This window comes from Rattus norvegicus, chromosome 6 (genome assembly GCF_036323735.1).
Source record: "Rattus norvegicus strain BN/NHsdMcwi chromosome 6, GRCr8, whole genome shotgun sequence".
Lineage (NCBI taxonomy): Eukaryota > Metazoa > Chordata > Mammalia > Rodentia > Muridae > Rattus > Rattus norvegicus.
The window spans coordinates 14,226,311-14,253,912 of record NC_086024.1 but is presented as its reverse complement, the minus strand read 5'-3'; the positions used below and the strand labels follow the sequence as shown (position 1 = coordinate 14,253,912).

General features: G+C 43.6%; 1 protein-coding gene across 6 annotated transcripts in view; it reads right to left on the bottom strand.

Moving 5' to 3' along the window:
• Srbd1 (S1 RNA binding domain 1) overlaps positions 1 to 27,362 on the bottom strand; it is a 190,944-nt gene extending 163,582 nt beyond the window's left edge. Inside the window, exons 1-9 of one of the 6 annotated variants that reach the window (XM_039113056.2) lie at positions 27,340 to 27,362; positions 21,707 to 21,786; positions 18,370 to 18,550; positions 15,559 to 15,924; positions 10,405 to 10,571; positions 7,568 to 7,685; positions 5,913 to 6,051; positions 1,142 to 1,238; positions 145 to 280 (exon numbers count right to left, since the gene is read on the bottom strand). In XM_039113056.2, coding sequence (XP_038968984.1) covers positions 145 to 280; positions 1,142 to 1,238; positions 5,913 to 6,051; positions 7,568 to 7,685; positions 10,405 to 10,571; positions 15,559 to 15,924; positions 18,370 to 18,550; positions 21,707 to 21,786 — 1,284 coding nt within the window. In that variant the 5' untranslated portion in view covers positions 27,340 to 27,362. Of the gene's footprint in view, positions 1 to 144; positions 281 to 1,141; positions 1,239 to 5,912; positions 6,052 to 7,567; positions 7,686 to 10,404; positions 10,572 to 15,558; positions 15,925 to 18,369; positions 18,551 to 21,706; positions 21,787 to 25,223; positions 25,481 to 27,339 lie in introns of those variants that run through there. The other 5 variants (NM_001399769.1, XM_006239708.4, XM_039113059.2 and 2 more) reach the window with 5 other exon arrangements.
• Between the last annotated feature and the right edge of the window lie 240 nt (positions 27,363 to 27,602).

The window sequence follows — 27,602 nt, the reverse complement described above, 5'->3', positions numbered from 1 at the left end:
CTGGGCCTTCAGTTCTCCATTTGGGAAATCAGGAAACTATGACAACTTTTTATAAATTTTATACAAACTAGTAAATAAAATAGTTGGCATAAGCCTTAATAAAGTATTATCACCATTATTATCAGCATGCAGTTCCTTATTTACCTGGTGATGGTGGATGTTTCTTATGTTGCAGGAAAAATTCTGGTAAAGCTGAAACTTATCAACTTCTTTCTCATTTACTTTTTTTGAGGATACTTTTGCAAGAGATGACTGGATACAAATGTATCTATGTTTACACCTGGTCAGATACACAAATATTAAAAAAGAAACAAGCATTTATTTAAGTGTGCTTTACGTTTCACAAATTTATATAAAAAAGATAGAAAAAAGTTAATCTATTACCAAATAAGATTTGGTTAATGATGCCCAAATAAGAAATTAGCATTACTAACCCATCAAAAGGACTCTGCCAGCCTGTCACCTTTAATCTCAGTACAGGGAAACTTTTGTGAATTTGAGGACAGCATGATCTATATAGTATGTTCCAGGGCTGCTAGGGCTACATAGAGAAATCCTGTCTTGTGGCTGGAGAGATGGCTGAGTGGTTAAGAGCACTGACTGTTCTTCCAGAGGTCCTGAGTTCAATTCCCAGCAACCACATGGTGGCTCGAAACTATCTGTGATGATATCTGATGCCCTCTTCTGGTGTGTCTGAAGGCAGCTACATTGTACTTACATATAATAAATAAATAAATCTTTAAAAAAAAGAGAGAAATCCTGTCTCAAAACAAACAACCATACTAGCATATACTCTGAAGATCAGTTTATATATCAACATAAACCATCTGAAATGCCTGACTTCAGATAGTATCTACCTACACACAAGGCTGAAATGTTTGGTAGCAATCAGACCAATCATCCTATCAGCCTTCTCTAAGAGGTCAGGAAGGCAGAGCTCCAGGCACCCTGCTGAGAATCCAATTAAAACAACTTTGACTATTTTAAATATTAGGATTCTGTTGCTTGATCAAAGAATTGTACTACCAAAAATGAAAAAAGGAGAAAAAAGCCTGGAAACCAAATTTTAAACAAACACTAGGTTAGCACTAACAACACTTAATAGTGTAAGTCCCACAAAGCTAAAAGAAAAGCTACTCACAAGTCCCGAATGAAGTCAAGTGTGTCTTTGTCTTTTGCAATCATGTCTGCTAAAATATGCTGTACTCCTGTTTCGATATCCTTGAGCTCAGAAAGGCCTTTAGAAGGGTAGAATAAGATCAGCTGTTAGTCTATAAGTAAACAGATTAAACTAAATTCCAGTCCATAAGTCCTCATGTTAACAAACCTAGGAGAGAAAGGCACCATGGGAGCGACTTCCCTGCCCAAAGGAGTCTGCAGAAGCAGCGCCGCAGGCCTCCCCATGGGCTGCGCACTGCTGAGATGCAGCTTTGGACTCATCTGGTCGATTGCTGGCTCCTCCACTTAACGGTCCTGGGACCTAGAACTGGTTATCTGCCTTGCCTGCCTCAGTTTCCCATAAATATGGAGTAATCATCTTCTCCCTCATGTGGTTACAAAGACTAAGTGTTATAAGAACCAAGTCTGAATCAATCATATCTCAAGATACGTACTTTCAAGTAATTTCATTAATATTGCTATTTGCGTGTGAGGCATTCCACGTGGTAAGCGGCCCATTTGACTCTCCCAGCCTCACAAAGACAATACTCGCTGCTCATCCTGATGAGTCCATCTGCAGGCAGCACACGAGACGCCCACGAGCATCTCCACTGCTTCACAGCCCTGACTGACCCAGCATGGCCCCCCGTATCACCTCACATGCTCAGAGAGTTCTTCCCTCGCTCTGCTCTCACGTCTCTCCTCGGCAGTGATCTATCTGCATTTGCTTTGTTGATTTACATCAAGGCTTTAACTACAAAAGCACCGAATGCCATTTATGTCTTTCCATGAACAGTTTCCATGAGTAAAAGGTACGAAAATCAAAGAGAACAGCAGCACAACAGACTTATTAATAACAGACATAATAAATAAAGGTAAAATTACTTGGGGTGTTATAATAATTTGTGGTAATTACTGAAACAGTACTTATTTTTAAATAAACAGGAATTGAAATTAACAGAAATTCCACTTACATTTTAAAGGAATTTTTCTGAGAAAATTTTCAGTGTCAAACTACTTTTACAAATAGAAACCTGTATACGCTAAGGATTTAGAATGTCTATAGTGTGCATTCATGAGCTACGAGATGGACCGTGAGCTAAGAAAACTGTGTATTGTGCACTAACGCCTGGAGCCCCACACACCTCAGGGCATCATTACAGAGAAGTCACAGCAGCTTTAAACCACTGTGGAGTTGCTGCAGTGCCTCTCCTCACGGTAGCGGGTCTCAGGTGGAGGGAGAAACAACCCCAGTCATTTGGGCAGCCTTTCCTCACGTTGCGTGCCTATGTGCTTGAGCCAGAACGACCGGAAGACATCTGCACGTTTGAAAAAGCCCCACTCCCAGGTGCTCTTTCAGGCTTACCACAGCCTTCAAGGTGAGCATCTCTGTAAAATCAAGAGAAGACAAACCAAAGCGAAGAAGCAGATAATAAGAACTCCAGAGTGATGGAGCCGGACATGCTGTGAAATGACAACTGTGACTGTAAACGGACACTGAGAAGCCAGTATCTCTCCACTTTCTCTGTGTACGGCCTTCTGGAAGAGCAGAGCCTCAGGCCCTCCTCAGCACAGGGATGCCTGGACACAGGGCAAAGCCCATCTCTGCTCCAGGATAGCTTTATATTCTGATCTGACTCTTAGTCTGTAGACAGTGAGAAATGTCTTCCACTGAAGAAAAGTATAGATCTGTGTTCTAAAAATATTCCTAGGAAGAATGATGGGAATGATTAAAATACTTTAGAAGAACCCCACAGTAACAGAATTGGAAGTGATCGTGTTTATGTGCAGAGCATAAAAACTGAGCGGAATGAGAAAGAAGAAACATTTCACACGAAGCTTTAAAAGCAGCATGTGGAAGTTGGAAAGAGAAATGCCCCCAGAGGCTCAGGCATTTGAACACTCGGTGCCCAGTTAGTGCCCTTGATGGAAGGCCCCTCACTGGGACAAGTGCTGAGAATTCAAAGCCTCACACTACGCTCAGTCTGCTCTGTGCTTCACATGGCTGCCATAGCCATGCCTGCTGCTGCCACCTTCCATCAGGACGGACTCCCAGGACTGTAAACTAAAATAAACCTTCTCCTAGAAGCTGCTTTTGGTCTGAAAAGTCCTGACACACAGTACATAGATATCTGTAATTGACCATAATTCTCTGTATTTGTGGTTAGAATCAACAAGTGAGTGAAGCCCAGACTAAGTCCTGTTATGTCTGTAGGAACCACAGAAACCTGCTGGGTCTAAGTTAGTCACATGACCAGAAGTGTCGAAGCCTGCTGTCCACCATCATGTATCCTGTGTCTCCATATGTGACCATCAGAAGGGATATGGTCAGGATTTATGTTTATATCATAGACCAGTGCCGCTTTCAACACAGTGAGTAGGCCCCGCTCATCTACCCTCAGAAAACAGAGAAAGAAGCAGAAAGAGCATAGGAGAGGGAGACAGAGAGAAGTGCTATGAAATGCTGTGTTGGGGACAAGACAGCCACTATACTCCTGAACTGCTTGCAGCTGTGGTTACCCACACAAGCTCAAGACAAGAAGACCAGTCAGTATTCCAACAGGCAGCAGTAATGAACCCAGTGAACCACACAACAAAAATAATAACCAAATACAAAACCCCAAGGACAAGACATGGGGAATGATGGCAGGAGGAGGCCACATTGAGGGGTTTCCAGAGGAGTGAGGAGGATGTTGGGGTGAACAGAATCACAGTATATAGGGATGAACCTGTCAGAGAAAACAATTTTTTAGGAGACACAGGCACAAGACCTGTTTAGTAGGAATGCGGTCCACCTGCGAACCCACGAGACAACTGTAGCGAAGGAGACAGCAACAGAAGGCAAAGAATCAGCCATAAGGAACAGCAGGCAGCAAACCTCCCTGCAGCTATTCTCCACAGCGGACACATAGTCCCCAGCCCCAGCAGTGACTCTCAAGTCTACTAGGGCTCAGCTGTCATTAAAATATCAAATGCCACCTGCAAAAGCAATAGGGGACTGCTGAAGGAAATGCATGCACAGGGCTCTGGCTCCAGGCCCCAGAACCCTGCTTAGACAGGAGATGAATGAACTTTGTAAGGCTGTAACTGAATGAGCCATAGAGTGGCATACAAAAACAAATCGTAAATGCTGTAAATCACTGAAAATGTAAGCATACATTAGTATTACAAACTAAACAGATGTAGATTGTATTCATGCCATCCATCTCTAACTCCACGTAATCCCTTACATTACTGTCCTTTCCCAAACACACTAAAATGTGTACGCTTCTGTGAGCAGTTTGTTGTTTACAGATACAAATACTCATCTTTAAAAACACAAATTCAACTGGCTAGAATATGGCTGATACACCGTATTTCTCTAGAGTTGATACGGCATGGACTCTGTTATCACAGACTGCCCCCTCTTGACAAGCACATCTCCCAGTTTGAAGAATCAACAGAAAGTCAGAAGGAACTATAGCTGGGATGGAGAAGCACCGGTGAAAGCTGAAGCTGCCCTGCTACTGCACAGGCTACACAGCCTCGGCATCTAACGCACAGCAGGAGGACCACAGCAGCTACACAGCCTAGGCGTCTAATGTACAGCAGGAGGAACACAGCAACTTACACAGCCTAGGCATCTAACGTACAGCAGGAGGACCACAGCAGCTACACAGCCTAGGTGTCTAACGTACAGCAGGAGGACCACAGCAGCTACACAGCCTAGGCGTCTAACGTACAGCAGGAGGACCACAGCAACTTACACAGCCTAGGCGTCTAATGTACAGCAGGAGGACCACAGCAACTTACACAGCGTACTGGGATTCGCTACGAGTGAACTGCAGGTGCTTACGACCAAAGAATGCAGCTGTGTAAAACCACAGGCATATTAATTTGATTTCAGGTCAGTATTGTCTGACTACAAATTCATTGCACACACACATACACATACACATACACACACACACACACACACACACACACACACACACACACACACACGCGTGCGCAACTATCTCAATACATGCAACTACTTAAACATAAAAGAATCAATGTTTTTTTGAGAAATCTGTCATTTCAGCTTGAAGATGAGGCAAGAAAACTACAAGTTCAGGTCCAGACTGAAGAGTAGGCTCCAAAGAACAATAATCGTTTAAATCTTTCTCCTGTGTCTGTCTCATTTTCTCTCACACAAAGGCCAGAATACATTTGGAAGCAAATTTTAAGAAAAGCCCCCTTATTACTTAGGAACAAGCATTAAGAGCAGAAGCCAATTTGTTCTTTGTGAACGCCAGAAGTATTAAGATTCTTTTGAAGAGGAAATCTGAGTTATATGGTTTTAAAAGGCAGAAATAAAATAAAAGCTTTGAAAGATAATAGAATATCTTTATAACCTTGGGACATAGAGGAATTTCACTTAAGAGAACATTTATTATCTTAAAAGATTAATAAGTTACAAAAAAAAAAAAACCCCAAAAACCTAAGACCTTCTATTTACTGAAGATGGCATTAAGAAAGACCAAGTAGCAACTGGAAGGTACATGTTGTGAAAACAGATCTTAGAGACAGGTGTAAATGAAGAAGGAGAAGCAGCAGAGAGTGGGGAGGTCACCAGAAGCAGAAAGTTGGCCAGGACCTGTTTGTTCCCATCATTTGTTCTTTATCTGCTGTTAACAGACATTTGTACAACCGCTGGTGAAAACATGTTTAGTTTAAGTATTTGCAGTCTAAAGCAGAGCGGCAGCAGGCTGCCATCTTCTGGAAGCCAGTACCTTTAACATCAGGCCTGATGTAAGACGGGAGGTTGAGTTGCCCTGGGTTCTCCAGCAGTGTCCATGCTGCTCCTTCTAATCCCAACTGTTTTGCTCTCTGGGCTTTGGTGCCCTTGCTCCCCATTTTATATGGAGCAGACTAGGAAAAAAAGCAGAGAATATATCACAGGAGTCTGTTTTTCAAAGCCAAAATCAAAACAGGGGTGCAGGACTAGAGGATACACTAAAAATACCATAGACACCTCCTCTGGTCTGTCCTATCCCCTCTGAACTCTATTACACTAGCCAAGACTGTACAGTGCTTTGTATCAAGACTTTATCTTCATAATTTTCTATGTGCTTAGTTCATTCTCTGCTTGGGTTTACTCATCTTTAAAATTCCTCATTTGGACTGCAAGGTCTTTAAATAAGCAAGTCCCTGTTAAAGTTGTTTCATATAATGTCTGTCTGTCTGTCTGTCTGTCTGTCTCTCTCTCTCTCTCTCTGTGAGTGTGTGTGTGTCTGTCTGTCTCTCCTCTTCCACTTCCTTGTCCTCTTCTTCCTTTTCTTCCTCCTCCTCTCTTCCTACCCACTCCTTCCTTCTCCCTTCTCTCCTCAACCTACCACCTGCTGGCCTGCTGGCTCTCTTCCCACATAGCTTGCTGAAGTAGTATGTTGAAGATCCATAGCACTTCCCTGATGATAACGATTTCAGTCCAGATCTTGCCCAAACCCCTGCTACAATTACTATTCATCACCTCACTCACAAACCTCCTTCCTCCTGATCCACTTATATCACCTCCAGATTCTCGTCAGAGTTCTCTGAACATTTTTTTCAACAAGTCCTCTAAATTCTGACTCCTCACTTATATTTCAAACGTTGCTATTTCCCAGTGATCACACTGACCTGCTCGTCCATAATCCCCTCCTAAAGTGAGTTCTTCCAGTCTCGTAGCTTCTAAAATAAGCCTACTAAAGAATCCATGCGGGGCTGCTGGCTTCTGGGAATACCAAGTCCCTTATAGAAAACAGCCTGGTGCTTCCCATGTACTGCTTCCTTAAATCATCTCTAGATTACTTATAATTAAAACAATGTTACGTGATACACCTACACTTCTTGGGTTATATTATTTAGGGGGGGTAATTTTTAAAAGTATGTACCTGTTCAGTACAGTGTTTTCTACCTATGGCTGGTGGCGCACAGAGATGTCAAACCAACGAGTAACCAGAGTGCCGACTGCTTCAGTCACAGGCTGAAGACATTTGTGTGTAGTAACCAGAGTGCCGACTGTTTCAGTCACAGGCTGAAGACATTTGTGTGTAGTAACCAGAGTGCCGACTGCTTCAGTCACAGGCTGAAGACATTCGTGTGTAGGCCTCCAGTTCTGCCAGCTCCCCTGTACCCCACGCTTGTATAATCTACTCCCCTTCCTTCCTTGACTAGAAATTCCTTGAGGGCAAGGACAATTTACTACACTGCCCATATGTGTAAGCCCAAGTTCCTGGCACACACAAACAGGCATCCAGTGAACCCTATTCACTAAAAGGTAAAATCCCTAGTGAATGAAGTAACAGTGGCTGGTGGCTTTAGCTTTTTATGTCTTAGTCTTCCTTAGTGATAAAAAGATACCAAATCATAAATATTCAGGCATTAATTAAAAGACATCGTTCCTTACCACATGCTCTAGTTCTTCAAATGTTTTACAGTTCAACAAGGCTTGTAGCAAGCACTCAGACATCTTCCCCTCCTTCTTAATTTTCTGGATTCTACTATGAACCTTCTTTGCAACATCCCTGAAATTAAAAACTTACATAATATATACAATCTCTATGTCCAAGCTTTCTCCTCAAGACTGGCTCTCATTTACAGAGAAGTTGCAGGGAAAGGAAAAGGGAACTCTGAACTGTTTATCTTAACTCATGTGACAGTAACTTTACTCCCAAATATGTTAATACGTGTTTCCAAGAAAGAATAATCTACAAACCACAATAAAGTCATCAGGATCAGGTAGTTAACGCTGACCCATCACTATCTTCTCCCTCACAAACCTGAGGCACTATTCCCGGTTCAGCCACGGTGCTGGCAATGGCCTCTGAGGATTCTCTCCACGTTGTGGTTCGCCCTGGGGTTATCTGCATTTTGGTGCTAATTCCACTGCCCCAAGGACAGCTGCCTAGTCACATACTCAGGAATCAGGTGACTTCACCAGAACCACATCCCCATTGAATTTGTAAAATACAGGTGAGGGGCAGGTACAGGATAGAAGGAGGCCTGTCATTAGAGGAGAAGGAAGGATGGGAGGGAAAGAAGTTTGAAGGAAGAGGAGACTGGAATGGAAAGAAGAGAGACAGGAGGGAGAGGGAGAGAAGCTGTGGCAGGACAAGATGGCAGGTGACGTTAAGACTCTGCTCTGTGTATTTACAGGTTGTTATCAATGTTCTTAAGGGATGGATGGTACTGGGCTTTGTATGTTTAGGTGGGCAATTATATCTTATCAATTGGGTTAGAGGTTATTGTGTTGTGTGTTCTTTTATGTGACGATTTGAGTGTAGGAAAGTGTGCGGGGGCAGGAGACACTGGGCCACCTCAGAGCTGGGATGTGTTTCCGCCAAGATATCTAGCAGATATCTAGGGGGATAAAAGACAACATTACTTTTTTTATTTTTACAACAACATCTCCAGAGGATGGGTAGCTGTCAGATGCAGTCTCTCTGGCTGAAGCAATGTTCCAGGCTCTCCTAGTTTCAAAGTCTTTGAAATGCTTCCTACCAGTTACTTTGTAGTATCTTGAGTCTGGCCTCCTAGGATGTTTCCTTACAATTAATCCCCAGGCGGGGATCTCAAACTGTTGACATTTCTCTGTTTACTGCATCTCACTGAGTGGCAAATGATTTCAGGGCAGCCTGTTCTTGAGAGATGTCAGCACTTGAGGAAGTGACACTGGTTTCCAACATCAGTACTTTCTCCCCTCGGAAACTAATGCATGTGCTGTGGAGGGAGACTTTGAGACTATCTCATTGCTCACTAAGCTCCTAATGTGTACACTGATACTACTATGACCACAGACTTTGGTTCTTATTTATATTTAGTGGCTATAATCCACCAAGTTAAGAGATACGAGCGTCTGACTTGTCCCTCTTACTCTCCAGCACAAGACACCCCAGCTCATCTTCTACTTTCCATCCCGACCACTAAAATACTAAGGCTGCCCATCAGGAAGCATCTGACTACTACTGTGCTCACTGACACTGCTGCCAGGCTGCTCAGGACGCGCACACTCAGCACACGGAACTTGCTTCTAAATACTACTCTATATTGACAAGGAACTGGGGCTCCATAGAGAAGACACGATTCCTGAAATCAATGCAGATGAGTCAGTACACAGCTGGACGAGGAGGGGCCGGCACAGCAGAGGAGGGGCGGGCACAGCAGAGGAGGGGCGGGCACAGCAGAGGAGAGGCGGGCACAGCAGAGGAGGGGCGGGCACAGCAGAGGAGGGGCGGGCACAGCAGAGGAGAGGCGGGCACAGCAGAGGAGGGGCGGGCACAGCAGAGGAGGGGCGGGCACAGCAGAGGAGGGGCGGGCACAGCAGTTCTAGTTTTTAACCATTATTTTTCATTGTGAGTGTGCAACCCTGTCTGTGTCTATGTCATATGCACCATCTTACCTCATTACCTGTTCATGTTTATAAAATCTGCCCAGCAATGGTACTGATACAGGGAGCATGAAGGAGGACTACGTATACATTAAGACATGTATTAAGAAGGAGCATGATACATTAATCCAAGACTCTCTACCTCAAGTCTCTGTTGCTTTGATTTCCCTACAATGATGGGTTATAACCTGGAATTAGGAGAAAATAAATCCTTTCCCCCTTAAGTTGCTTTTGTTGGAGCATTAATCACAGCAACAGAAGAAACCAAGAGAGAGTCACTGCAGTACAGTACAGTACAGTACAGTACAGTATCATTCCTTCATGATCACATGGCTGACTGGGAGCAGTTTGCCCAGAATAAAAAATAAAACTCAAAATATTCAAAGGAGGGTTTCTACTGAATGCTTATGGTTTTGACTATCATGAAGCTGCAAAACTAAGTCACTCCACTGTATGTTGAAGACCATCTATACCGGCAAGAACTCTCCATTTGGGGACTGTGGAGTGATAAGTGGACAGTGTTATGCAAGTTTATGCAAGCTATTGAAGACTTAGACCAACATTTTTAGTTTCCTGTTGGCAGCCCTGGTTCTGCCATTATACCTAATCATTTCAATTTTAAAAAAATGGTCAAAACCTATCGATACACGGTCAGGCTAAGCATGTAGCAGAGGGCAGCCATGCCCTAATATAGCAGATAGACCTGACTCTCTCTGACAGGAGAGGACTGCACTCAGATGACAGCAATAAAAAGACACAAGCACTGAGCAGACAGCCGCTCGTTCATGCCCTTGTTTCCCTCGAGCGCTCAGAGCCTCTGCTCTTACATGACACCTATCCCTGCTCAGGTTTCTTACCGTAGCTCATCTAGGGTTTGACGAACTTCTCTTAAGAAATCAGCATCAAGGTTATTAATAAGCTCTTTTCGATAGCGTACAATGAAGGGAATTGTATTGTCATCATTAAAGAGGCGTATGATGTTGGCACAAATCCAAGGTTCAATGTTAGTTCTCTCAGATAAAACCTGCAAAGAAAGATAAACAAAAATTCAAAATACTGATGCCTAGTATCCCAACACTTGGAAGGCTAAAACAGGAGGATTAACACAAGTCTGAAGCCAGCCTGCGCTATGAAATAAGATCCTATCTAAAATTATCATCATCAACTGATTAAGAAAATCAGGTCAAAATATCAGATAGCATTGTTTCAAAACAACAAATGTAGTACATGGCTAAACTCTCTCCAGGCTCGGCTCTTCTCCACGCCACCTCCAGACCCATGGACAGTTATTTAGGACAGTCTCCCTGAAAACTAATGGTTATGTCAACCCTGCATCTGTAAAGAGAGGTTCCTGTCGAACTTACCCTCCACTCTCCTCATGTGCTTCCTATTCGAACAGTAACTCAAACTAGAAAAGCCATCCACCTCCAATTCTTAACTGTGGTCAACTCCAATTACAAAATACGTCTTTACTCGTTTCCGTTCTCCCATCCCCACAGCACAGCCGTGTTCTAGCCTAGAGCACTGAGGCGGCCTTTAGCTGCTGCCCCTGCAGGTGCTCCAGTCTCATCTACTCCTATTTCCATAAGGAGCTCCGTGAATATTCTTTTCAAATGTACACTAGATCATGTGATTTAGTCAAAACCATCACTAATATGCCATGGCACCTGGAATCCAAACTCTGTCAGACAGCTAAACAAAGTTGGCAGCACCAATTAAATAAAGAAGCCAAGCACTGGAGCCACTCCCATTTACCTGGCACACAACTTCCCCTCGTTAGGCCTCCTGGTTGAAAGAACGGAATACTCTGGCCCTGGGATATATAATCTTCTCATCTGCTCCAAAGTTTAGACCTCTGCATTCTGTTATCTCTTCCATGGGAAGCTAACTTGGCTTGCCCTGTCAATCATCTGGCAGGAATCCAACCCCTAATCCGCAGAAAAGCTGATTTCCCTGAAAACCCTGTAAGAGACGGAGGAATCACTGCCTCCTCAATGAAACAATATACTTACCCTTCTCGAAAGCCCTGCTCTGAGGTACAAACTTTCAGACATTCCCTGCTAAGCACTTTTTGAGTTCTGAAAGCATAATTTTCCTTTCTTTCTGCCTTTTTCCAAAACCCTAGGCACACTGCCGCGGTCTAAGCGTCTTTCCTTGATAATCTGCGCTTCCCCACTTATTCTCTCAAGCTCACTTGTCCTTCAGCCATGAGCTGCCTGCCAGTCTTCATTGTCGGACAGGATGGTTTTCTTAGACCTAACTCAAAAGACACCTTAGGTCATGCTAACCCAGTGATAATCAAGACATTTTTTAAAAAGGTACGAGGAATGAGGAACAGCTCAGTGGTAAAGTAGTAACTTTATATGCTTAGTACACATAAGGCCCTGGGTATGATTCTCAGCAGCACAGATAAAAAAATAAATAAATACCAACCCAAGTCCCACTAGCCACATTACCTCTTCAAAAATTCAATTTCTAAAAGAAGCAAAAGATTTATTTGAAGTATTTGAATTGTCTCCTCTCCTGAGCACAGGTAGGACAGAGTACCTTCACACTGCCCTCAAGCTGTTGGAAACATCCAGAAAGATGCCTTCATGTCTCCAGTGTCCCAAGATCTCTTACAAGGGAAAGTCCCCTCTACTTAGTGAGAAAGAAAACATCTGGGCATTAGCAAATCCACTGTAGCTTTAATCACCCAGCAACATCTGCACTTTTAAAAGACTTTTCAATGACTCGCTAGTGAATAAAAGTTAGAGAATTTTCTATTCAGTCAGAATCATTCCCAAGCCAACCACTTGAACAGCTAGCTCCCTTTTGAAGAGTTACTGATTCTGACTGTTTACCACCTGACCCAAGGAGTTGACTGAGTCACTATGTCACATAAAACACTTACATAAAGATGGGAGTGGGGACAATTAATGTACACTACCAGCAATCAGAAAAGAGGTTACAAAAGAGGAAAGGGAGGAGCGTCAGGGGTATGAAGGGGGATGCTGTTGTTCGCAACCCGGAAGTTGTTTGGTTACATGTTTGAGCATCCAGGGCAATTGCACATATGTATGTAATACATCAAAGTTTGCTGACGGCTTAAAGCCTCTAACAAACTCTACCAATTAGGTAATGACAGTAATAATAATAATAAAAATAATAATAACAACAAACCGTTTTAATCTAGTTAATGTCTCCCAGAGCAAACAGCTGCATCTAAACACAGTGCAGAGCAGCAGTGAGGTCGCCAGCTCAGACACTGGCTCCCTTTACACTTTGCTCCTGACTTCTGCCTTCCCGAGCACAGTTATTTCACCTACGTCATCTCTTACTGTCTCTCGAAACAAAGGGAAAGAGCTAACAAAAAGGCTCTGCTAGCTTTTCTCCCTAATGTAGGAAAGGCTACTAAGATCCACAGAGCCACTGAACCTGCCCAGGCTCACCCTTAAAATAAAAAAACCATATTACAGCGATCACAGCCTCGGCACGGTTTAATCCCAGCTCACTGTGCTGCTCACTTTTCCGTTTTTACTAACATGCTTATGTGGGACATCAGGGGCTTTAACAAAGGCAAACTTCCCGTAGTAACCACACATTCACAGTGAGAGACATGAAAATGGGTACATTGCTCCTGCTCAAGAGAGCAGCCCTCAATTGCCTGTCAGAAATTACACACAACCATGTTGGTAGGTAAAGTCTAAACACTAATCGAGTGTGGGCTATGCAGTTTGTCCTCCTCACACAAGGCAGTGAGATCCTGAAAGGCTAACCTCGACAGAACAGAAGACCAAGGCAGGAGGGCAGAAGGGTCATGGGAAGGGTACAGCCTATAGAATCCTATCCTGAATTAGCTGTCAGAAATGTGTAACTTTTAAATGGGTTCTCTTTAGCTCCTACTATGAAAATAAGAATGTTTCTGTCTACTCTTCTGACTAACTGACTTTTTAGATTACCCATTTATTTCTTCAAATGCGCCATGATAATAAATATAGATACTAGTGTGTGTGCTCTGGAGCCTGGTTCATATAGAATCAACTATAAATAAACGACAATCCTTACCATTCAGCATTTACAGACCTATAAACAAATACCTATGAGCCCAGTCATCACCAAGATCCACAACTTTACACTCTTCACAGCTGGCTCTTGCCATCTACCTTACAGACACCTGATCTCACCTAAAGCTCAACCCTGAAGGACACTGTTTTAGGGAGCCAGGTCACACAACAATCACAGAACCTCCCAACCCCCACCCCCCACACACAAACACACTAAACAAATGTAACATTATCTTTAAAAAGTAAGGTTCTTTTTCTCCTTATTCACTTGTAACCTAGAGAACAATAGCCAGGGTTGGACTCCATTCCTCTCTTCCCGCATGACAAGGAGTGGGGATAGAGCATAAAGCAAATGCCCAGAGAAGGCAGCCCTTCTCTAAGAAAGTTTCACTAAGGTGTCCCAACTTTGAAACCCTCCTCCTTCCTCCTCTAACTGCCAGCAGCCAGAGGTGGAGCTGCCTAGGTAAACTAAATAAGCTTAGCAGCACTGACAAAGGCAAGGCAAGGAAGTGGGGCGTGTCCACCGCCCTGTAGTTCTGGACCAAGGGCGAAGATGAAAAGGAGCCATGAGAGTAAAGTCCTGTGGATGGTCTATGACCTGTTCTGTGAAAGCATCACCTTCTAGATCTGAACGAATGATGCAAGGGAAGACTTAGACAGCTGTGTACTGTGGCTGGTCTTTGTACTTTGTGGGTTCTTCTTTCTATCACCCTTTTTCTACCCCAGTTTTACCCTTATCACTAGTGATAGGAAAGAAGGATGGGGTGAGGGTGGGGGTGTCCCTGAATCTATGTTCTTTCCTTTTGTTTCTTCTTTGCGCATGGCTACTAACAAACCACAGCCAACCTCCCTAAGTGGCCAACAACCCCCAATCTCACTTATCAGGGCTCCAGCATTTATACCCTCTGAAAAGTTCCCAGAGTTTCGGATGTCACATAACTGCAGAAGCGATCTACAGCTAGCAAAACAACATCTTGACTGGAGCACGAGGCAAATCACAGTCAGCTGCTGCAGACAGGCGAAAGCAGCCCCACATCCCCATACCTAGGATTAATACAAAAGCACATTCTTACAATATTTCTATGTTTTTTAAAGAAACAAAAATTCCAGAACTCTCACTGAAATTTATAGTTTCTCAATGACTCTCTGCATAAAATGACAAAATAGAGAAAGCTTTAAGATAGCATTCTAGATTCCTTAGTGTGCCAAAAAGAACAGGACTCAAAACCACTGGTGACATGCTGTAGGTAACAGAAAAATCATCAAGGCCCAAAACAGGACCCTCTGAACAACAAAGATGTCACAAAGTCCCAGTCTTAGAACCCACAGAAGTCCTGGGCTCTACAGCAGCAATTTACAGCACAGGATAGGACAAATTAGGAGGAAGGGCATGCCCATGTAGCCGGAAATAGCCCCAGAAAGTGTTGGAACACACGGGTTTAAGGCTCACTGCTCACGACCAGCTTTTTAGTCTCCTCCATCATATCCCAACGCAGCTAAAAAGGTGAGTGGGCAGAGGGAAAGGAAAGGAAAGCTGGGAGACATCGTCAAGTTAGAGTTCTTAAAGAATTTGTCTTCGAAACATTCCTGGGTCTTGCTCCTAACATACCTGATGCACAAACAGCCAATGACCTAATCGTGTGTGCTGCTTTTATGGAGAAATACATCTGCACTCAAAATAAAAATCCAGCAGTGAGCCTTAAAGGGCCCCTGTTGGTGTGAAATACATACACTGTGATGTACAGAAACAACCACCGTCTCGACTAAGGGGACAGCTCACTCCAACACAAGAGCTTGGTAAGCCAGACTACAAATAGTGTAGCCAAGAAGAGAAACAGCTGCCAAAGCTTGAGTCAAGAAGTCACTGGCAAACAACATTCAAAACTGCTAGCACGTTCCCCGGTGAGCGTGGTGGACGTGCCAGTCCAGGACTCGGAGCACACAGGTGAAGGAGGCTGCACTTACCTGCACTATGTCCCAGTTCATTTCCACCTCCTCCTTAATGTCGCTGGCCCCGGGCACCCTGGCAGGCCTCCCCTGAGGACATGACTCAGTCTTGATCCTCTTTAATGGGGACTGCTCAAAGGTGAAGCTGTCCTCACTCTCCTTCTTGCACATGTCTCTGTCCTCGCTTGTTGAGGGGGCCTCCACATTGCTCTCTCCACCCTCGAAGGGGCTGGCTTGGTTGGTTTCCTCATCAACTTTCAACCTTTTTTTGGCCCCGTGACCTGCGTTTTTTTGCTTTTTTGCTGCAGTTTTCAGAGTGTTTGTCGTATGCAACTTCTGATTTTCCTCTTCCAAATTGGCATTAACAATAGCCACTGGGCTGTTCTATAAAGTCACAAAGAGAAAGCATGAGAATTAGAAAATTAGAAACCAACTGCCCCGGTATGCTGCCCAGAAGTAAAAAAAAAAAAAAAAAGACTATCAATAGTGCAACAACTGAATGAACCTCAAAGGAACTGTGCTGAGACAGCTCCATCCCACAGTCACACACTGTGAGCACTTTACTTAACCATCCTAAGCACAGCAGAGCTCGCCAGGAGTCCGAGATGCATGGGTAGAAGGAGCATGGTGCTGTGGAGATGAGAGGGCAATGAAAGAAATCCTTGTGACAGTTACACAAACCCACATGTGCAATAAACCTGCACAGTGCTAAGTACAAATACCCCCACTCAGATAAACATAGAAGGCCAGAGTGCTCTAAATGAACAGAGAATTTTACCAATGTTAATATCCTATATGAGACACTACAATCTTACCATTGGAGAAAACTAGATAAAGGGTACCTGGAATCCCTCCTGACGTTTCTTGTAATTGCATGTGGACAGCTTATAAATAAAGTTTGATTTCACTAAACATAGTAAATGATGCATCTACATGGGCCAGAAAACAGGATGAAGCTCCACCCTGGCAGGAGATGAGCACGATCCAGAGAGCATGTTTGCCCAGTTCACACCTTAGCACATGCGAAGTCTGGGCTGACCAGCGCCTCAGAAAAAGCAGGCATGGTAACTCACGCCTGAGATCCCAGAACTTGGAAGGTGGAGGCGAGAGGGCTGGAAAGCCAAGGTCACCCTCAGCTACACAGCCAGCCTGTGCTACATGAGACCTGACTTAAAAATATAAATAAACTGACTTGTTTAAATAAATTCAGAAATTGATAAACAGATATAATGAAAACCAAAGCCACCAGTTAGAGGGAGAAGAAAAGCACCACCTCCTGCTCAGACAGGAGGCGCAGGACTGGAGACAGCAACAGCAGCCAGAGGTCTTTGAGACAGGGTCTCGTGCTATAGCCCTGTCTGCCTAGAGCTCAGTATGGAGCCCAGACTAACTTTGAACTCAGAGCAATTCTCCTGACTCGGCTTCTCAAGTGCTGGGATGACAAGTGGACTGTACCAGGGCTAGCATCTTTTTCTTTGAGAGGAGGCTTCTCAGGAGCCTACGCAGGTACCCAGGAAGTAATCTCTGCTCCTTACCCATGTCACCTTGCCTAATGGTTATCTTGGCACTCAGGAGAGTGGCAACAATGCACAGAGCTGCCCTTGAGAAGTTTACAGTCACAGGCTGGCTTGTCCATTACTCAAGTGACACAGACAGCACAAACACAGCTGCCAACAAGGTCTCAGTCAAAATTAAACTTCTGTCAAGGCTCTTCACAGAATGAGTGAGGGTGAGCACTGAGACCCACAGTAAGGACCCCTCACCAGCTACCACATGTGCACCTGAAATGCACAGTAACAGCCTCTGAGCAACACCTGCTCAAAACATAATGGAGCCAGGCAGGGACAGGCAGATACAACGGCTGGGTCTATCCACTGTAAGTCACAACCTAATCAAATGAACTGGCATAACTGAAGAATGTGTCCATCATAAAGGACGCTGCCCAAGAGACAGAAAAAGAGTCACAAGAGACCAAGTATGATCAGCATTCTTCTATCTATAATAAGACAAAGGAAAATCAACAAACAAACTCTTTTCAGCCCCAGTGACAAGAGAGCCATCTCCCAAGATGGCTGTTTCAGACTACCTTAACATCACACAATTACAACCTGCAAGTCTCACTGGGATGACTATGGCCAAGAACACAGGAGGCAATCAATAAACCCAAACTGATCTGTCTAATTTCTATTCTCAGCCCATGCTCATCAAGCAAGTTTCTAACTACGTAATTTCCTACTTCAGCCTCCAAGAAGAAAAGTGCTGCCCGTAAAAGCTTCAAGTGCTGTGAAGATTATTTCTAAGTATTAATTATTAAACCAGCACTCTGTGTAAACACATCACTCTTGCAAGCACAGTTGATATAAAAGTACCCCTGAGAGGTATATTAGCTTTTGAACTGCTGACTTAGAAGCCCAGTTCCATCACTCACTATCTGTGTTCTAGGAGAGTCACTTAACACTTCCTGCCTCAGCTTTCTTGTCTGTAAAATCAGGATGGTAACTACAGAACTCTCAGTGGCTGTACCCATCCTGCAAGATCTTCAGGAGAAATGTTGAGTGTGCTGCCTGGCTAACAATACCCACAGATAATGCTGACACCACCACCCAAACCTCCCTTCCACACCTAACCCAACCCCTTAGAGAAGAGCAGAAGTCGCTGAGGAAGCAGTTGCTGCAGTAGCTAAGTATTCCCGAGACTGTGACCAGGGATACCAGTGCCCTGACGTTTGTGTCATTTACATGTTCTGTCCTGCTCAGTATAAGGAGGAAGAAACAGTCCCTCCCATGTGGAAAACACCGGGCCCTCCCCACATCTAGCAATACCACCTACCAACTCCTCCTTGACAGCCACATCTTTTGAGATGTCATGCACCTGTTGGGCGCTCTTCTTCACCCTAGGCCCCTGCTTCCGTTTGGATCCCTTGGAAGCAGGTCGTCTACGATTTCTGAGGACTTTCTTCTGAGGTTCCCAAATGCTGTCTTCCTTGTTGTCTTCTTCAGAGCCAGATGACCTAGAAGTGAATGGACAGGAGAACTTGGAAAAATGGAACCAGATGACAAGGGTAGAAAGAGGCACATGCTTCATAAATGATAACTGGAAATGTGTAATATAAAATGGAGTGATATGGCCATAGGCTGTAAACAACTAGTGCTAAGAAGTGAACAGGTGATCAGGGACCCAGAGAAGTGCTTTCTCCCTACTACACACACTACTCACAGGTCTACTCCCCTTCCCTGACCTGACAAGCATTATATACACTGTCATGACACAGAAAATCAATCATTACCTTAAGTAACTTACAGGGTCAAGTCACGCATTGTGAGCCTTTTAATCTTAACAGTAAAAAGCACTTAAGCTCCTAAAGGCCAATCAAATCCATTGAAAATGTACTAAGTTATTCAAACCAATGAAAGGCTGAGAAAGAGCTTTTTAAACACCCCACACTGCATAAAAGAAGCCAGCACCAAGACCCTCAACTACTTTTTGACCTCCTTCCTTTCACATAAATCTGTGCCCTGAATAGACTGAAAACCTACATTGCTTTTTCCAACCAAGAATCAAACTCACTTCAAGAGCGGAGACAGCACAGCTCTCTAGCCCATCTGGTTCACGCTATTTCTCTCCCCTAAGGAGATCAGTATATGAGAAAAGTACCAGATCTTAATCAATGAGGCTGTCTGAGCTTCTGAATGGTCTCAGTTCTGCGGAAAGGCAAGAACCAGACTGGATGACTTCTCAGATAAATTAGGTTCCAAGAAAACATAATGATGGTGGGACGAACTTCTAACACCATCAAAGAGTTCTTTTCAGAGGTTGGTAAGCAGCCAGAAACTAGCAAAACAACAATCAAATCAAAGTCACTAAAACAGTGGATTCAAAGGGAACTAAAATCAAAAAACCTGTGTTTTACCAGATATTCCTCAGAGTACTTGGGAATCTGAAGGCAGGAGGATCACAAGTTCTGACCACTCCCCTACATACACAAGCACACACACCACATGCACACACATGCACATGCACAGAGGAGGAAGGGGAAGGAAAGAAAACAAAGTAAAGGGGTGAAGAGGGAAAAGAGGGGGAAGAAGGAAGAATGGGACGAGGGGGAAAGGAAATGGCAAGGGGAAGACATAGGAACTTAGTCAACTGAATAGGACATCTTCCTACCCGACCGCCTAATCACCTATCAAGCTGGACATCTAACTGTACTTTTACACAGGTGTGTTGTTACAAGTACAGATTTTTGGGTTTTTTTCATTATTATGAAGAAAACCCAAGAACCCAAAATCACTTGCCACACAGGAAGTGGCTTAAGGCAGCTATCAATGCTCAGTCGCTGATCCCAGGAGAGCGTCAGCAGTGCCTGGCACTTGTCCTACAAAGCACATCTTCCTATGCTCCTCTTTAGTCCTCTTGACCCTCTCCTTCTCTCCCCAACCTCGAAATGTTGACATCACCAGAGTCTTAGTCCTCAGAAATCTCTAGTTTATATCTTATCCTGTAAGTCTCAATTCTACATCTGCAGATGTCCCTTCCCCTTGTAGATCTATGTTCGGCTAGACATCTATCAATTACCGTCAACTTGCCAATGACAAAATAGACCTCTTGGTTCTAATGCTGCTGTCTATACCTCTGGTCTACAGAAAGTCCTGTCTACTGTACCTTCTAGAATCTATCCGAACTGGACTAGTTCTCACTGTTCTCACCCCTACACCGACCTCCCTTACACCTAGCATCTGTTACATACCAAGACCATAGATATTTTACAAATATAGGCCAGATCAGGTCAGATCACTGTCCACAGCGCTCCGTGGCTTCCTAACTTACTGCTAATGAAGTCCTAGCACTTCTTCATAGAGTCTTAGATCCCACCAATCCCAATCTAATTTCCTGTCACTCTCTTACATGATGGCCCCACTATGGCCATGCTGTTCTTGCTGCTCCCCAAACACAATTCACTGCTGCCTCTGGGCCTGTGCATTTGCTGCATTCTTTATTTGTACCATAATCTAAAATCTTTATTTGTGAGCTTTGGGTCACTACACTGACATATACCAACTAACTTAACTTAATAAATGACTTATTTATCTTAAAGGTTCGGTTCTAAAATCAGGTGGCCCATTGGCCTGAGCCTCTGCTGAAGAGAGCAGGTGGCAAAGAGTTTGTACTCAAACACATTCACATCTTGAGGCAGGAACAAAGAGAAGCCAGGCCAGGGTGCTACAGTTCTCTTGGAGGGCTTGCCAGCAGTGACCTAAGAGCCTTAGACTAGCCACCAACTCTTAAACATCCCATCACCTCCAAATAGCTCTACGTTGGTAATGATCTTTTCAGGACAATTATCAAAACTACAGCAACTAGCGAATCTCACATGGATCTCTTGGCATATCTTCCAAAGAACACCATGACTGCTCAATCCAGAATGCCCCCTCTACCACAACCATACAGCATGCTCCCTAATCCCTGACCTGCTTTGACTTTATCTTATATTACTATTATGGCCTAACAGTAATCATTTGTTGTTGTTTTTTTTAAATAAATGTCAGAGGCATATGTAATATAGTACTCTATAGCAAAGATTTTTTTTTTTTTGCTTGTCACATCAAGAACTATTGTGATATTTAAAGGCCACCAATGCCACTAAATGTCCTATAAAGCATCAGGCAGCCCCCAAAACAAAAGGTGACCCTATACACAGTGGCAATGCTGTATGAGTTAAGAGCTACTCTAGGGCCTGTAGAGATGGCTCAGCAGTTAAGAACACTGGCTGTTCTCCTAGAGGACAGGGTTCAATTCCCGGCACCCATATGGTAGCTCACAACCATCTGTAACTGAAGTTCCTTAGGATCCAAAACACTCACACGAACATCCAGACAAAACACCAATGCACATGAAAAAACTCATTAAAAGAAAGCTCTGCTCTAAGGCAGTGTAAACAACTGTTTGCCCTCTTTCAATCTGTACAGGGTAAACATTACATAATCTGTTCAGTGAGCTGCTTTCTCTCTTCTCTTGGATCACGGCACACGTATAACAGAGTTGTTACACAGAGAAAGGACAAGGACACACATATCTTCGATCCAAATGACTTAAGTTTCTAGGGAACAGACCACATTACTCTTAAAATAGCCACCATCCCCCCAACAACATTTTACACTAATATGCTTACAACTCAGAAAAGGATGAACACTCGTCTCTGGGCTCTGCATTCTCCGTCTGTATTTTTGTTCTTTTGCGCAATGATGGCATCTGGAAGAAATGGAGCACAAACAAAGTCAGATGACATGAAGAGTTTATCACTTCTTCTGGGTACAAAATGATTCTCAATCCAAAATTAACACACCAAAGCTTTGCTCTCAGAAACACCGTAGAGAGGAGAAAAATAATAGCTTATTCACAGGCCCAACACTGGCTCCCCACAGGACTTGGCCTGTCCCGATCAGAAGAGGACCCAGCAGTCTTCTAGATGCCTTCTGACACTGGGACCGTCTCTTGAAAAAGACAAGACCCTCCAGGGTGATAAGTCTGCTTTAGAATTAAAGGTTGGAGCATTCTGCAAGTATTATTTTATAGTGATCCTGAGAGTCAACAAATTATAAAGTCATCTAGTCTCCTATTTCTCAAATATAAGAAATATTTTTCCCTTCCATATCTTCTCATAACATCAAAGTAGAAGTGTCTTCACAAAGTTAGGAGTCAGTTAAATGCTAATCAATTAGTAAGTAGTTATTTAGGAATAATCTATATTCCTAAAGCAAATCAAACATCCTCTTGCAATATAAATGATTAGCCACTATTCCACTAAAAATATTTACCATATTCAAAGGCTCAGCACTTAAAAAAAAATTAAGACAAATGACAAGAGGAATCACACAATACAACAAGTAAATAAATTTACCTAAACTGATAACATTTATTACTTAAAGAATGTTTGTCAAACCAATTAAAAAATGCATTAGGGGGTTGGGGATTTAGCTCAGTGGTAGAGTGCTTGCCTAGGAAGCGCAAGGCCCTGGGTTCGGTCCCCAGCTCCGAAAAAAAGAACCAAAAAAAAAAAAAAAATGCATTAGACTGGCATGTTTAGAACAAGTTTCTGGACCAGAGCAATACTGTACACCTTGGTTCTAACACACTTATAAGAGGAGGTAATATCTCACAGAAATACTAAAGCAGTTGTCACAAAAGGAGTCTGATCTCTCAGCATCTCTGTCCTGTGAGTGCAAACGAGGGAGACCCATGTTTAGAAGGAAACAGAGCCCAGCAGGAGAATAGTCTCTTAGCAGCAGACAGGACAGGGCAGGGCAGGTAATCACCCATCTCTTCTCTCTCTGTTAGGAATTCCTAAAGTTATGGGAACAGGCAAATATGATTTCTTATGAACAGTTTACCATAATAAAAATAAAATGTAAAAAGAGGGCTGAATAGGAATGTGGTACACCTTTATTTAATCCTAGCATTAGGGAAGCAGAGGGAGGAGGATCTCTAAGAGTTCCAGCCAGGTTGATCTAAATAGTAAGATCCCATGTATAGATAAATAAGTAAATAAATAAGAAGTTAGTTTCTGAAGCAGTCCCAATTCAAACCAGGTCAGGGAAGAACTTGCCTTCACTCTGTAAATGGAAGAGAGACAACTAGCTGTTCCTCTGAAGGAAAGCAAGTGATTTAACCCCCCAGGCCTTCCTCCAGAGCAAACCCATGTTCTAAGTAAGATTTAAACTTGGGTATTTAGCTCAGTGGTAGAGCTAAAGGCCCTGGGTTTGATCCTCAACTCTGGAAAAAGAAGTGCTACAGAAAGTAAAGGTGCGTTGTCTTCAGAGCACTGAACAAGAGGAGAGCATGCAGTTGTCCCTATGCATGACTCAAAACTCAGTGAAAAAATTCACACATGTTATTGGGTAAAAACTAAAGTCCCAAGCCAGTAACTAGGGCACTTGAGAACCAAGTCAATTTATCCGTCAGTCTCCTTCATCTTTTTTAAGTGAGGAAGGGAGGAAAAAGGACAGACAGATGAACAAAATGAATGAAAAGGAAGGACAGGTGGACAACAAAAGTGAGTACCAAAATCTTTAGGACTAAGTTTGAGGGATCTGGAGTTAGGTATACTCTGTCACAAAAGGATCTTTCTAGGTGCCCTAGCCCACATGTTACTAGGCACCTAACCCACAAAAACATCTAGAAGTTTATTTCCCAGGACAGAGTCAGGAGATTAGAAGACAATGAATACAACTGTACACATAGAACCCAATCAAACCGAATGCTACAACCCCAAAGACCCCAGACAGGAGCAGAGCTTTAGGTCAGCTGGGAGAATGCTTGCTTGGCATGCGTGAAATACTGAGTTTGATCCCTAGCAATGTATAAACCGGAAGTGGCATGGCAGCATTTGGGAGGTGGAGGAAAAAGGATCAAGAATTTAAGGTTTTTCTCAGCTACACAGTCACTTCAAGGCAACCCTGGTTTACCAAACAGTCCTTGTCTCAAAAACAAACAATTCAGTGGCACACATCTTTAATCCCAGTGCACAAGAGGCTTGTGCTACCTGAGGCCCTGCCTCAAAGAAAAACAAAACAAACAAAACAGTGGGGGGTAAAATCTAAAGTAGCCAAGCCCCCAAACAAACAACCTTCCTGGGCTCACCTTACAGCCACTCTACCCATCCCAATCTACAACACACAGACTACCTCCATCCAAGATTTGGCTTTGTACAATTTGAGGTATCTCAGTCAACTTAAGGCCATAATCATTAAACAGAAAACTCAAAAAATAAACAATCAATAGTTTATAGAAGTTGCTATGGTGTCACTGAGCAGGTACTATAAACTAGAAAAAGTGAAACTAGGAAAAGAACATTCTCTCTCTTTCTCTCTCTCTCTCACACACACACACACACACACACACACACACACACGCACGCACGCACGCACACACACACACACACAGGCCAATATTTAAAAAAGGGGAAACAGCATTTAAACTTCTAGGGCAGTAGTTCTCAACCTTCCTAATACTGAGTCTCTTTAATAAAAACAATTCCTCACATTTTGATGACCCCAACCATATATTCGCTGCTGCTTCCATAACTGTAATTTTGCTACCGTTATAAATGGTAAATGTCTAATATGCAGGATATCTGATATCCGACCCCAGTGAAAGGACTGTTCAACCCACAGTTGAGAATCACTGTTCTGGGAGAAAAATCAAGACAACTCAAGAGGCATCTAAAGGATTCTGGGGAGGGGGAGGATTATAAAGGTGCTTCAAATGTCAGCAGACCCTAAAGAGATAAACAACACAAAATAAAGAACAACAAATCATCTAGCAGGAGAGCAGCAGCTAGCCTTCGCTAGGTTCCTGAGATTCAATGGGATGGAATGGTTTACTCAAACGGTAGAGATATAAGGCAAGGTCCTAGAAGTAAGAGACACAAGTACCAAGAGTATCCCTGTTTCTCACTGCGCATATATTAACGGCAAGCTGCCATGTGGGTAGGTTGGGGAAAGTTGCTTAGAGTTCTCATTCATCATTTTCCTCCGCTGCTTGAGCGCCTCTGTGCCCAGGGCACTTCTGAAGGCGCGTGATTCCGCGCGCCACGACTGACAGTGATGCTCCCTCAGCTCCGACTCTTTGGTGTTTAAAAACAAAACAAACAAACAAACAAACAAACAAAGTTCCCCTGGCTTTCTCACCGCTATCATGCACTAACAGCTGGTTCAATCAAAGGACGAGCTACGTGACAGTTATGAGATTGTCCAGGTATAGACTGTGGGATAGAACGCTGATACTAAAAGATAGCGAAACTTCATCTTAAAAATTGTTCTTTCCCAAAAGAGCACTCATAAATACCGGGGCCGAGACGCGAAAACCGCTGGCCCGAAGCTTTGCAGCTAGAGCAAACACAAAGCTCACCTTCCGGGTTGGCGAATCTATAGACTGGAGTTCTGATGAGGAACCTTCCGGTTCCCGCCGGAAGTTTTTCAAACACCGGAAGTCCCGCCTTACTTTACTAGAGTCGGACTACCGGAGCGGGGTGGGGAGGGGCGGGGAAAGGGCCAGGGCGAGGCGTGAGCCCCGGCAAGCCGTGGGCGTGTCGTGGGCGGGGACAGGGGCGGGCGAGGAGCCAGACTGCAACTCGAGTCCACTGGGAATTTGGGTACGCCCTTACCCTAGGGGAGGGGCAAAATTTGGCAAATATGCGCCCGCCTCTATATTTCCATTTTTCTGACCGACCTCTCTTGAACCACGTTACACCCTTTTCAGCCATTCTTTCATTTTGTGTCTTGGGTTGTTTTCTGTTTGTTTTGTTTTTTGAGACAGGTTTACTCTGTAGCCCAGCTCAGTCTGAGTTCGCCGCGTTGCCCCTGCTACATCCGTTTGTTTAGCCCACAAAGCCCAGCTCATCTTTTTTCTTTTTCTTTCCTCCCTCCACCCCACCACGCTATGAAAGTGTCTGAATTTTAACGCCTTATTCATACCAGGGGAACCTTACTTAAGGGAAGACATTAGCTAGAGAGTCATCAGCATTTTCCTCCGGTCTCAGACAGTTTGATAAACTGCCAAGTAGATCCATTTAGAAGCCGAGGCCTCTTAGATACTTCCTAGAAGATTTGTGCAAATTTCATTTTGCCTTTGGACCGATTTCCCTGGGTCCCATTTCCAACCAACACTACCTGTTAAGATGCCCAAGACAATGAAAATAGTAGCCACTTGAGGAAGTAGTAACTTGAGGAAAATGCAGGTCTTTCCCAGAGAATGAGAAACCCTGCCCTATTTCATATTCAGATTCGTGACAAGTGCGGTAACCACAATCCTGGTAAACTAGGCACGTTTTCCTTCACATTCAGCGTCCCTGTTTTTCTCGTTCAGAGCCGGTGACATAAAGCACTCATACTTGTCAAGTAAGGTGATAAACCAGGTTGGACCCCTGGAGCCCGTGTAAAGAGAGAACCAACTCCACAAAGTTGTCCTCTGACACAAAAATAGCCTCTGCGTTTTAATTAAATTAGGCTTAAATAACTCTTGTCCACAAGGAGGCAGGTTTTCCTTTTCGTTTTCCTTTCGTTTCGTTTCGTTTTGTATTGTCTGCTTTGGTCACATCAAATGCCTAAACTGTTTCATAGTTTATAGTGAATAGAAAAGCAAATTCTGTACCCCAAACCACAGAAAACTCCCATACTGCTCTCTGAGTTTGGGAGAGGTGGAATCTTAAACCCATTGTGATAACCTGAATCCCGCCTTTCCCCCCTCCCCCAATCATCCTGATTTTAAAAACTATAAATCATTCTCTAGAAATTCTTTCCATTTACATCTCAAAATCAGTTCCCAGAGGAAATTAAAAATTACTTGTCTCTTTGCTCGCTATAATTTTTATCAGCCCCACTGAGCTCACAGAAACAACATAAAAATAAGGTTTTAAACTAGAGAAACAAGACTCTTAGTCTAGATTAGAATTTCATCTATCAAGCAGAACATAGCCTATAATCCCAGTTTGGGACATAGAGGTACATCTTTATCTACATAGTGAATTGGAGGCCAGCCTGGGCTACATAAGATTCCTTCTCAGATAATAATTTCACAGATCAGAACCCATGGATGGGCTGCCAAGACAGCTCAGTGAGTAAAGGTGCCCGCCACTAAGTCTAAACTCCAGACTCCACATGGTGGGGAGTCTTTAAGTTGTCCTCTGACCTATACACATGTCCACCCACACATACACACAAAAATAACTATTAGCCAGCATTCAGCAGAGTCAGAGAACTTTTGGAATGTCTCTATATATTAAGGGAATTTATTCTGTTGACTTACATTCTGTAGTCCAACTAACCCATCAAAGGGCAGCTGTGAATGGGAAGTCCAAGAATCTAATAGTTTTTCAGTGCCATGAGGCTAGTTGTTTGAGCTGGTTTTCTGTAGAAGTAGATTCCAATAGATGTGCTGGCAAGTAAGCAAGCAGTCAAAGAGTGAGTTTTCCTTCTTCCAATGTCCCTAGGTAGGCCTCCAGAAGAAGGTGTGGCCCAGATTAAGGTGTGTACCATCACTCCTGGATCTGGGACTTGCTGTGTTCCAGG